This window comes from Taudactylus pleione, unplaced genomic scaffold, assembly GCF_031769625.1.
Source record: "Taudactylus pleione unplaced genomic scaffold, aTauple2 ptg000155l, whole genome shotgun sequence".
Classification (NCBI taxonomy): Eukaryota; Metazoa; Chordata; class Amphibia; order Anura; family Myobatrachidae; genus Taudactylus; species Taudactylus pleione.
The window spans coordinates 4,846,546-4,859,985 of record NW_028284557.1 but is presented as its reverse complement, the minus strand read 5'-3'; the positions used below and the strand labels follow the sequence as shown (position 1 = coordinate 4,859,985).

General features: G+C 45.1%; 1 protein-coding gene across 2 annotated transcripts in view; it reads left to right on the top strand.

The window, feature by feature from the left end:
- The first annotated feature begins 6,439 nt into the window (after positions 1–6,439).
- The window catches only part of FBXL20 (F-box and leucine rich repeat protein 20), a 75,672-nt gene continuing 68,671 nt past the window's right edge, over positions 6,440–13,440 (top strand). The window contains exon 1 of one of the 2 annotated variants that reach the window (XM_088474615.1): positions 6,440–6,850. In XM_088474615.1, the coding sequence (XP_088330741.1) occupies positions 6,809–6,850 (42 nt within the window). In that variant the 5' untranslated portion in view covers positions 6,440–6,808. The remainder of the gene's footprint in view (positions 6,851–13,440) is intronic. The other variant, XM_088474616.1, reaches the window with a different exon arrangement.

The window sequence follows — 13,440 nt, the reverse complement described above, 5'->3', positions numbered from 1 at the left end:
GTATTTGATGTAAGCGATGGCCGTCGCGTTGTCTGACAGAACTTGTACCGGAAGAGACCTTAGAAACTGCGCCGCTTCTCGAAGAGCATGTTCCAACACATTTATAGGCCACCGTCTTTTCTGTAGGGACCACCTTCCCTGAAAGTGATAGTCTAGGACAACAGCGCCCCCTCCTCGGAGGCTGGTATCCAATCCCACACTCCAAATCTTCGACCCACCAAGAGGTTGTTGCATTGTATCCCCCAGAGGAGATGGTTGCCGGGGCCCAATGGATCAGTTGATTTTAGATGCAGGTGAGACCCTGACCCCTGTGTTGGCAGGGCCAGCTGGAACACTCAGGAGTGGAATCGTCCGAATTGTAGTGCATTGAAAGCAGCTACCATCTTCCCCAATAGACGAAGACCAAGAAGCAAGGGCACTCTCTTTGGTCTGAGAACTAGCTGAAAAAGCAACTGGCTATCCCGGGCCTTGTCTTCCGGAAGGAAAATCCTCTGTAATGTTGTCTCTAGGATTATCCCCAGAACTGGAGTCTCTGGGACGGACTCAGATTTGTTTTTGTTTTGTTTTTAAATTGATTATGTCAATGAGACATGGTCCAAGAGAAGAGATTCCGATGGAGCCTTGATTAACTGGTCGTCATGATAGACATAATTCTAGTGAAAACACGAGGAGCCGAGGATAACCCAAATGGCAACACCCGAAACTGATATTGAGTTTGCAAAATGCAGTAAAGCCTGATGCTGTTCCCAATTTGGGACATGGAGATGTGCATTGTTTATATACAGAGAAATGAGGAACTCCGCCGTTTTCATGCTCGCAATGACAGACTGAAGCGACTCCATAGTGAAAATGATACAGCTTCAGATACTGGTCAGAAGACCTTAGGTTTAATAGGGGCCTGCCTGCAACGTAACTGGAAACTAGCACTGCCAATTCTTGCAGAGACTGAATTGCTTCCTGCAGAACCCTGGCCTTGTCCCTGGACACCGGCAGACTCGTAGAGAAGAACCGATGTGGAGGAGAAACCTCGATATCTATTCGGAACAGTGCGGAAAGCAGCTTGTGAATCCACGGATCTGAAGAGGTCTGGTTCCAAGCTTGTTGTAAGCGAGGTCCCACTGCAGGAGATCCCAGGTGGGATGGGAGACAGTCAAGCCAACTGTTGGTCGACGGGTTTCTGATCCTGTCGACGTGCAACTGTATGTGGGCGATCTCTACCTCTGCCACTCCTAATGTGCGAGGGGGTACCTCTGGCCCTTTAACTAAAGGGCTGTGCAAGAAAGGAATGAAATGAGGGACCAGTGTAAGTCCTTCTGGGTGACGGAGAAGTCGAAGGGAGGAAAGAAGACTTATCCCCTCTGGGGATATTTATCAGTCCAGTTCTGGACCAAAAAGCATATCACCTGTGAACCATAGACCCTCAACAGCCCGTTTCATACATGCAAAGCATGCACTTTACTACATCTGAGCTACATCCTTGTTGGATTCTGTGTCTGCCTGCCAAGAGCACAAGCACAGAACTCTGCGGCAGAAATGGCAAATGCGGACATACGAGCACTGACTGACATCTCAGGAAACCCTGGTCAGGTAAACTGCTGACTCATGGAGAGTTCTGCTAGTAGTCGTAACTCTGCTCTGGAAGTCCAAGCCCATAATCAACTGGTCTGCCCAGCAAGTTGCAGCATGTTAACTCAGGCGCTAACAAGCGTAGGCCTAAGTTGGGCTACCACTGCAGTGTAAATGGATTGCAGTGTTGTTCCAACTTGCGAGCAGAAGAGTCCTTAAATAACGTAGCACCCGTCACAGGGAGCATTGTTCCCCCCCCAAAAAAACGAGAAACGCATCTACTTGAGGAGATGTTTCACACTGTTCCATCATAGATGAGGGGAATGGATAGCCGGAGGGGAAACGACATGGATTTTGAACCGCTTATCCAGTTGTTGCCATGCCACAGAAAGCTGCTTGGTTATCAAATAGTATAGCTGAGTTTCAGGAACTACTTCCTCAGGAAGATTAAGGATCTACCTGACCGCTAGAATTAAAAGCTCCACCCCGAGAGGCAGATTCTAAATCCTGCGGCACGGGCAGAGAACGCTTAGTGCAGGCTTATGATAGGCAGTGGAGGACAATGTAGAAGCGTTACACATAATCTGTATCAGTCCAGAAATTTGGTTAACCCTCCGATTAGCCGTCAATTCTGACGTTACAGCCGCCATAACACCTGCCATGTCAGCGGCCCATGGAGAAGTAGGCGAGACAGTAATAGCCACAGAGGGATTGTAGCATCGTAGCATCACATAGCGTGGTGCCAGCAGCATTTGGCTTAGTTTGTTGTTACATTTAGAACAAACAATCCTTCTCTGACAAGCCTTAGTCCTGTCATTGGTATACACACACAGCCACTCACACAGAATCAGATTCTATGCTTACAAAGGGACAGAATACAGAGACAGATGGCTAGTGGGAAACAGAGGAGGAGGCTCACACCACTCCCTCCCAATAATTCAGATTCCCTGCACTTTGTACACCCCAGTCACAGCCCCTTTTGGAAAGGATCCTGTAGAAGGGATGTGTGCCAGGAGAATCAATCCTTCTGCCAACACTGTGTGGCTTCTGCACTCTCCTGTAATGAGGAGAGATGCAGGTGGTGTATAAAAAAAAGGCAGCCACGCTGTTGTAACAGCCGCTCATTAGACTCCGCCCCCTTGCGTATAGAGCCCGCTCATTAGACTCCGCCCCCTTGCTCCTCCTGAGGCATGCAATATGGCTGCTTAATGCTGGCCATATATTAATTTCCCCCTCTGACTGCCCCTCACCACCTGCTAGTGGGGAGCCTGTGTCACGCTGGCTGCAACACCTGTCAGTCCCTCTACAGCCCGCGATGTTCTAACTAGCTGTGAGAGGGAAGACCCATGGAGCCAGCATCGGGAAGTGGGGTCGGAGACAGAGACGGGGGATGCGCAGCTGAGTATACTCACTGCGCTCCCTCAGAGGGCTCTTCTCTCGTTCAGCTCAAAACTTTTCTTCTTGTGACCTTGTCACTGTGTAGAAAAGTGCTGTGGCGATAAGGAGGTGTCAGTTGCTTTTAGGATAAGTACTATGCACTCCTTCCTGCTTCTACTAAGAACAGGGCGCGAGGTACCCAGACCCCACCTTTAGAGAGGTGGCGAAGGGTACCTAATAAGTGTAGAAGATGTAGTAAAAAAAATTAACCTATTCAAATAAAAAATCAAATGTATTGCTGTCGCACAGCCTGTAGTGACCAGCTCCTAGGGCACATTTTCTAAACTGAAGACTGGTGGGGAATAGAGGGGTAGGAGCTTCACACTTCTTAATTCTTTAAAGTGCCAGCTCCAGCTATCCACGCCTCTATACTCCAATGTAAGCACCTCCAGGGTCCCCTAGTGGATGAAAGAGAAATGGGCTGAGCTAATTTCGTCCATGTAGGGTCCATGATGCACAATGCACTATTGTAATGAGACTAGACTAGAAAGAGTGAAGTACCAGTGGCATAAGTTCATCCCATACGCAAGTTATTATTTCCCCGTCACAGCCACTGTAATGTAGCAATTTGCATGCAGACAGGCTATAGACGAAGGCAGCAGCTGATAGTCTGACATGGTGGCTTCTCAGGTGCCGGGAAGGGGTGCCATGTATTGGGCGGCCATGATGGCACACTCCGGGTACATAGTTATAGCCCTAAGTGGGGTGAATATGTTGTGGACAATGGAGGAGGTTCCCCTTCAGAGCTGGAGCCTGGTGGCAGGCGCCTCCATTGTCTCCCATAGTTCTGCCCCTGTGAAGTACTATATACACGCAAGGGGCTCCAATTTCTGGCAGTGAGTTACGCCATTTGTTAGGTAGCAGGAGACATATAAAGAACGCTCAGCTACATATTACCGGGCAGTTAACAGCACTGAGTCTGACTGAAGATAACACTTAGATAATAGATCAGTCACTTAATAGAGAAATCCTCCTTTGTGTCCCCAAGAAGGCCTCCAGTATTACAAATCATAGGTGAAATGTCCACACACGACCAGGGCTTTCTATACTGTCAGGCAAGTGAGAAAGTACCTCTTAGGGAGTGTGTTCCCAAGATGGCCGCTGCTACAACCTGCAGCGAGGTAGCACAATGTCCTCCTATATTCCGCGCTGTCCCTGGTGGCACGGTACCAGCTCCCTGGGCTTCAATCTGATAAGGGGTCCCCGTCTGAGACGCACAATCCAGCTAGGCTCCAATCACGGGACCCAACGGCTCCCAAAGTCAAATCCAGGCCGCGGCTCGGACTTACAGGCTAGGTCTCGGCCACGCTCGCCGGTCACCGCACTCTTTTCTGGGAGGAGTAGGAAGGCTACCTCACTCACTCAGCGGGAACTCAAGGCCACCAGCTGAACTCGCCCAGAGCCGGGTAATTCCGGTAAGTTGTCGGAGCTCGCCCTTGGCACGTCTGTTTCTCCGGTCCTCCAGGCCACGCCCCGTTTTCACTACTTTTGATCTGCAGGGAGAAAGCTTGAGGGACTGTTCAGCGGTGCATATCACTGCTGTGAAAAAAGCTGGCAAATTTGACTATAGAGTGTTTTCTGAGAAACCTCAATTACTCCAGCCATGACAGATCATTTTGCTCGGCAGAAGCATAAGTGTATAAAATGTATTAATGCCCAACCACCTCCCCCTCTAAAATGGGTTGAAATACAAAAATATAGTTGGGGTATTTACAATGCGTAAACAGAAGTCTCTCAAAATAACTTGCCAGACAGATTTGCAACATCTTTGAGTGCATGCATCTCAATCAATATAGCTTTCAAATGTATGCTAATATGTATAATTTGTATGTATGTACTGTATAATTTTGAGACAATTTAAAACAATTGAGTTTTAATTTTTATTTACTCATAAATGTACTGAATTGTTTGCAGGAGTTTATCATTTGAGCTTAGATCCCAGGGCCGGCGCGATGCAGTAAGCCGGCCCTGTGCCTTCTCCATTCGCTTGGCACACGGTGAGATTGTTATCAGCGGGCGCCCGCCGACTCCTTCCCTGCAGCCGGAGTCTAGAGTTCGTTCTGCCTTCTGGCTCCCGCAGTGTGTAGGGAGAGACCCGCATGACGTCTCTCCCATAGTGCTGAGTGCAAGGAACTGTCGAACGGCGGCGGACTCCAGGTAAGTAAAGTGTTGTGAGTGGCATCATGTGTATACGGGGCACTACTACTGTGTGGCATTGTGTGTTGATGGGGTACTACCACGGTGGCATTGTGTATAAGGGGCACTACCACTGTGGCATAACGTGAATAGGTTACACTACTGTGTGATGTGATGTAAATAAGGGGCACTGTGCAGTGTAATGTGAATAAGATTGCACTACTGTGTGGCGTAATATGAATTGAGGGTACTATTGTGTGACCATACCTTCGGCGTGTGCTGTCCCTTTTTAAAAAAAAGAGGGAGGGTGCAAATTTATAGTTTGCAGGGGGACGCCAACTACCCTAGCACTGCCCCTGAATATTCCATATCTATGGAATGTTCTGATTAGCCAGAAACTATGTTGCTGTGAGTACCTTAAATATTTAGCAGATTTTATTATACTATGTACACATTTGCCAATATTTTAAAACATTTTTTATATGTACATTTAGCCGCTGAATAGGGACATCAGAACTTTTCACAGTGCAGTCTCAGTACACCTGCCAATCCCTGTTTACAAAACTTGGTTAAAATTTTATTTGGTTGTGACTTTAAATACTGTTCCAGAAAAAAAAGAATTTCAAATACAAGTAAACAATAAAACATCAATAATAGTGAAATTTAAATGAACTGTATAGAATAACAGGAACTGTAGTGTGCATGTGGTCAGTATTAGAAATCAGGGACACTTATCTAACATATGGAACTGAGGGGCAGTTGGAAGCCATGTATGTATATGTTATCCAATAAATTGTTATCTGCATTCCATAGATTTTATGGCTATACAATCTTTATTATTTTCTGCAACGTTTTGTAAACATTAACTATTATGGAGGATCAGTTGTAGCCTGAGAAATATGATAGGTCATCAAACTCCATTCGTTTATCCAAAATAATGGGTATTTGGCGAGACATTAGTTAGAACATAGTAAAGTACGGGCCACGATCTGTTGCAGGATACTTCCTTCCCTATAGCCTAGAAGGACTAATCCCCCAGGTGACAGATATATTCTCTATGAAATCCCTCAGTAAATCTTCTTAGTCACAGGTTTAAAATATAGAAACGCAGCAGACAAAGCGGATTACCCCATACAACACCCCCTGACCGAACCCAAGCACGGGCGCGCTGCCGCTTTCATACCCTGCCTGTCGGCCCCCTTCTAAGGATTCCCGCGGTAATGACGTCACGTTTAAATGCCCCAACTCTCGTTGCTGTCTGATCCGTCAACCGTGGGGGGGTGGGGTAAGGGCAGCCTTGGGGTCCAGTGTCGCTGGAGCAAGCCAGGCACCCGGAGGTGCGAGAGGTCCACGGTCCAGTGTCTAGGCCACTGCCGGTTTGTGACTACTAGTAGTCCCCGGGGCACAGATCAGCTGTCGGCCTGGAAACCCCGCCCATTCTCCTTCCGTCAGCCAATCACAGGCGTCGATGCTGGCAGGTGCGGGTGTTATTGTTTTGGGCTAAAGTTAAAGGCCTCAGAGACGGGAGAGGATCCGGGGTCCTCCGGTGACAGCGCCCGGCACACTCCGGGGAGAGGCAGTCGCAGCTGCACAGGTCGCCTGGAAACAGCCCCGGCCACACCAGCACACAAAGGGGCTCAGTACCCCCAGGACACCTGCAGCCGCCCCGATGAGGAGAGAGATGAACGGGGTGACCAAGAGCCGGTTTGAGGTGTGACCCGAAAGGGGTAGGGCTGTGTGTGCGAGAGGGCCTGTGAGTGGAGGCAGAGTGGTTGGTTTTTGTTGTGTACATGTATATAGTTCAAATATTTATATGTGTGGTTCTTGATATATTTTTTTTTTAATGTTTGCGGCTGCCTCGGGTGACAGACACGTAGGAATGTGGGTGATGTTGGTGACAGCGGGCTGTGTCGGGCTGTCTCACTGATAGAGAAGGAGAGATGAGGACTGAGATGTAAATGAAGTGGCATCATGGTGGTTGGGATCCGAGTGAGTGATATGGGGAAGGGACATATGAATGGTGAGTGACTTCTATATGGAGATGGCATCTGGCTGACAATGAGCCTTTTATAGGGAGAGGGGGGATTTGGCTGTCAGTGAGCAGTATATAGGGAGGATGCAGTTAGATGACAATTAGTCCTATAGTTGGGTTATAGGGGTGTTGGTAAATAGTAAATTACATAAGGAAGAGGTATTCTGGTCACAATAAGCTCTGTAGTTACAGGGCAGGGTTGACGAATAGTTAATTTTGGAATGAGGGGGGCATCAGGCTGTTAGTGTTATGGTGCCAGGGGAGGCTTAAGGCTGTTAGTATTATTATTATATTTATGTAAAACTGGGGATTGTATTCAAGTGCAGTATATCAGAAAATGCAGCCTGTAAGAGAACAAAGATCCACCTTACTACTTTATAGTTCTGATGTTTCTAGACAGAATGTTACTTTACACTGGCACCTTCACTGGCTATATGTATTCATAGACATGTTCTTATGCAAATTAAAACAGACAAAAACAAAACCGTAGCGTGATATTGCTAGATACGGAGAACACCCTGGTGCCACTGGGGGCATCAGAGTGTTGATGTTATTGTTAAAGAGGGGGCATCAGGCTGTTCGTGTTATGGTGCCAAGGAAGGGGCGAGGGCAAGTTGTGTATCCACTATTAGGCGGAGAAACGAGAGCACGACTACGTTTCACACTGATGTGCCTGCACTGAACGTTCAGTCATTCAGTGTAAGCACATCCATCATCCCCGTACATTTTGAACCTGATGTGATCATCAGGTTGACCAGCATGTACGGGCGATGGTAGATGTCAAAGATGACCAGCGGGCACGCGCAATGCTGGTTGTTTTTGAAATTTAAATGCCCGATTTGCGGCCGATTACTGAGCGATTGCACGATTATGAAGGCGGGTGCCTATACAGAGCGACACATCGTTCAGTGTAGGCACTACAGGGGATCAGGAACGACTGTACGATTACTATGTCGTAATCGTACTGTATTTCCTAATTGCCCAGTGTGTATGCACTTTAATGATCCCGGGGGGGGGAATTATCTGGTTGAGACACTGATCTGACTGACAGTGCATTGTAATGGGATGGTGAATGTTTGTCTTGCAACTGGTTATCTGCTTTTTTTATATTCTGTGTCCAGAAAAGGCAATCTGCCTGACATTGCTGTATGCAGTGGTGGAAGTGAACTAGTATACAGTGGTAAGGCATATCACCACTTCTTCTATTGCTTTCATTGTAAAACTATCAAACTCCATTGACTTGTATTATCCATACAGTCACTTCTAAATTTCCACTTTGGCCACTGACTATATGTGAATAAAGGGTATCTCACTTGCATTGCATTTTATGAAGGGGACAGGAGTTTGGCCATAATAATCTTACTGAATAGTTGAGATAAGGGTAGGAAAGTTGCAAGTCCGGGTGGTCTGATGCAACGTTCTGTGGCTCAATTATATGGAGGGTGGATCTGTTTGTCCCAGCTGTTTATAAGGAGGGTGTAGGATGTGTGACACATCGTTGTGCTGGTGTCACTCTTTTATATTATAGTGCTGTAAAATATTGTACAGACAGAGCTTGGAAGGATAGATGTGTGTTGCTGAGGCATAACATGGAAGTTGGCACTATATATTATAGTACTCAGACTGAAAAACTCATAGGAGCTGGTTATCAGTTGTACACCCGCTGCTTTAGCGTCTTTTGCTGTATTAGCGTCTGTGTCTATATCTAGGATGTTTTGGCAGGGTACAGCGTCCTGCCCTTTTTTAACCATGTTCAGGTGTGCTTTGCCAGTTTTGTAAGTTCTGAGATGCTCCCTACTACAGCACTTCCACAGAGCACTCCTGTGTCGCGGCCACCACAGAGCAACGGAAGATGGTCAGAGCAAAGAGCTGGGCCCAGCCACAACCCAGGAGGTGCACATTATTCAAAGAGGGAGGACTCTGTGACTGGCGCTCAATGTCGCCAGCCGCCTGCTACTCAGTCTGTGTTGGCCCACACAGAATTTGGGAGCCACTCAGTCTGTGCCACCCATGCATCATACAAAGGTAATACAAGCCGCCCGTAGCCCTCTGAGGCAAGAGCGAGACAGCAAATTACTGTGGAGAACAGGCAGTCAGGCATTGTGACCATGTGACCACTGCCCAGTGAGTATTGTGCAGTTACCCTGTGTCTACTACATCTCCCCCCATTTTATTCTAATTGAAGACAGGGTTATGTCACAATCTCTGCCTATCCCATGTGATAGAAGAAATTACTGTCTGAATTGTTCACTTTCAGAACTGTAAGTGTACATACAATTCTGCCTTTGACACCGCACACTGTGATGGGTGAGATACTGAAACCAATTATTAGTTTCTGGAAACATTTACCAGACATTTGACCGCAGAATAGGTGATCTAAAACCACCATTATCTAGCATAAATATTTACTTTTGTCCCTGTTACAGTCTAAGCATATTTGTTTTGTGCCCAATATGACAAACACACTTCAATTAAAAATAAAATAAAATACACTTTAATCAGGTCTGGTTAAAGAGAACTTCTCAAGGCATCAGATATCTTAGACCATTTTATATGGCACATTTTGAATTATGGGCCATATAGTGTGGCATACTGTAATATGAATTGTGGGCATTGCTGAGTGGCATAATGTGAATAGTGGGCACTACCATGTGCCATAATGTGAATTTGTGATATTATATTACAGATCAAAATATTGCCCTTCAAAATTAAACTGTGCCCTCCTCAGAGATCAGCACCCTGGGTGAACAGTAGATGCTATTGCTATTATCAGCCCTTCCATTGGTGTACACGTTTCAATGAGATTCCCACTGTTGGAATCTTCAGACGCTATAATACTGCCTGGCACAGCTTTAAACACCATGATCAGTCGAACCATCGAAAGTTGCACCTGCCCAATAGTAGGTACAGATTTTCCATCTGAGCATGGTCTCCGATGTAAGTGATTGAGCATCTGTGTATGCCACCACCTCAGCGATACTCTTATAACACCCACGAAGATGGACCCTCTCTGTGTGTCTGACTAGCCACCCCCCAGGAACACCCAACACATTTCCAATATATTTCTGATACTATGTGTCTTCATCGCAACTGCGCATCTGCGCATATACACGGTTAAGGTATGCGCCATATAAGTTTTTAGGGCTTTCCTTGCACACGCAGTAGTAGAAAATCACTCCACTCAATGAGCATTGGCATTGTGTGCCACTCAGAATTGAACCCATAGGATGGAGACTGGCACAGTTATGCAGGATAATTAAAGAGTGAGTTAAAACATAGCACTATGTATTAACACATTCCTTTTTTAAAAGAAGCCTGGCGTTTTACTTAGTCCACATGGAAAATTGTACTGATGGCATAGAGTTATAATCTTGCTATTCGTTGGGTGGGGGGGCAAGGCATTTATCAGGCTGCCACATTCTGTTGTTGCAGAGTATTATAGGCTGACATAGCACTGTATTTTTCTATTTGCTGACAATATTATGGAAGGAGACTCAAATTCCTACTGAGAAACAGCTGGCTCTATGTGAATTATGATGGTGCATTCTAATTTATGCTTAAGTATAACAATAATAAGTAGTAATAATAGCACTGTCCTCTGACACTAAACGATAACATGGAAACTGACACTGCATGGTAATGGAATATTCGCTGACCCTGAAATAAGGAATATAAGGTGATTTTAATTATGCTTCAATTTTCAATTGTTTCTATATGCTACAATGTTAACCTAGTCTGACACTGGAGTCTGCATCTTAAGCCGGCCATATACTGTGCGATATGTACCACGCAACGGGGAATCCGATGTCTGACATATCGGGCAGTCCCCATACACTGAGTGATCGGATGGCCGATCGCCCGATATGCTGACTCCTCTCTGCCCCACCCGCATAGCGCTGCATGGGATCGCACATCGCATCCCCAGATCGACTGAACCTACAGTAAGATCTGGGGGTGCGATGTATGACCCCACAGGTGCGCGCACTGGCCGATATCATACACGGTACGATATAGCATCCAAATCGTACCAGTCCGTCGGATCGGCTGCTTTATCGCACCGTGTATGGGCACCTTTAATCATTAAGGTCAATCGCTATTTGACATTGTAACATATATCAAAGCCATTGTGTTTCTTAACAAACTATGCATAAAATATGTAGTGTTTATACTTAATTTTAATTAAGTTTATGGGTTTCATTTAGAATTAGGGGTAAACCTAGCTACCTAAATATTTTTGTTGTTATTGCTGCTTGCACTATATCGGAGGGAGTTTTAACATGCCCTTGCAGCCCTATGCAACAGGGTATGATAAACATTGATTAACATGGAGACTGGCATTCTGCTGGGGCAGGTGTAATATGAAGTATGGTACGTGTAGCTATGTTAATTCCTGAGGGATAGCATGCACTATTTATTTATTAACAGTTATTTATATAGCGCCAGTATATTGCATTCTGATTTGCAATTGGGATTTTTGTGTGTGTGTAACAAAATGTAGGTGCATTTGCTGGATTAAAGATCACAATTTTTTTTCTTTTAATCTGATAAAATTTTGGTTTAAAATGTTACACTAAAGATGCATACACACACAACGATTTTGTTACCAACAATTTTATGAACGATTTTCTGTCAGATTATCTGTCAGATTTTTTAAAGTGTAATGAACGATTTTTTTGAACTACAAACGATTTTTGCATATTCCCTTAATGAAAATCGTTCAGTTGGTCAATGAGACTGAACTACAAACGTGACCATGCATGAACGATAATAGAAAGTGAACGATTTTTTCAGCGATGGAACGATAAACAATATCGTTAACGATAATCGTTCAAAAACTCGTTGTGTGTGTATGCACCTATATTGTCATCCCTCTGGTAGCTCAACTAATTAGAATTTCAGTCCCTAATCTTAATAGATTATATCGCACCATTTTATTGTTTCTTGCAAGAAAGAAACCCACAAGTAAAATGATGTGACAGTCAAGTCATTAACAAATGTGCTTGCAAACAGAAAGGTATTAGGAAGTGATTTGGTGAAGGGAAGATTGAACTTTTGGCCGTCTCAGACACTTCGTTGTTAGAGGACCAAGTCTAGGGTTCCTCGCCTGTGATGGGATAGGTTAGCTCTAACTAGTATTGTATAGTAGTTGACATTCCCCTACCTCTGTTCAGTAGTTAAGTGTCATAAAGGGAAGTGTTTAATTGTTGTATCCTAGTTTCATTCTACTTCCTTTGTTAGATTACAGTATCTATGTTGCACAGGAACATGGTTTGCAGAAGTATCTTAAAACTGCTGTTCATGTAAGTTCAACCATGACCTATAAGAAAGAGGTACTACTGCCTTGCCTCTTCTGAGTGAGCGATTGTTTTTATTTTTAAGACCAAATTGGGAGATTGTCATTTGAAGGGGACAGTTTTCAAGTTCCCCCCTACACAGCAAGACTCAGGTGGGCCTCTTTCTCACAAAGTTGTCCAATGCCCCACATTTTGATTTGGATCTTCAGCTCCCCTACCCCAGAAGAAAGAAGACCCTGAAAAGCTTGCAGAGTTGTTCCCTCCCCCAAACTTCTCAAAAAAACAAAACAAGTGAAACCAAAACATGAATACGTGAGGAAGTGTGGTTGAAAATTATATCTGAAAAGAAAAAACTCCTAGGGGAAATGGTTGTCACATAGCTTGCATGTCAGGCCTGTCCTCTCGGGGGTGTGATACAAAAGGTCGACATGACAAGACAAGTCAGACAGTTCAGAAGGACGACAGGTTCAAAAAGTCAACATGGAAATGGTTGACCCCTTTTTTTTTTCTAAACCCTAATCTTCACCCTAACAGTCAGGGTAAGTGCCTAACCTTAACCCTCTGATAAGTGCCTAACCCTAACAATAAAAAGTGTCAACCTTTTGTACCTGTCAGCCTTCTTCTAGGTTGACCCAAATGCTTGTCAACCTTTTTGTATGGAAACCCCTCACGAAGAGTTTATACTCCCAAGGCTTCAGTGAGACTTGCGGTAATTTAGATGCGTACACATTAAGGTTTATGAGAGGTGATGTGGATACCTGGCCAGTAATACTACTACAGGTTTTGTTGCCCAGGTTCTCTATCAGCCCACAAAACGTAGAATGGGTGTACTTCATGTGTTCTATGGGTTTATCATCAAGATTATAGAGACTCAAGAATGCATAGACAAAAGGTTTCCTCTGTGCAAAATAAAAACAAACACAGTATTGCCCTCATAAAATGTACAAGGTGTAGCAAGATATGGTACATTAAGGA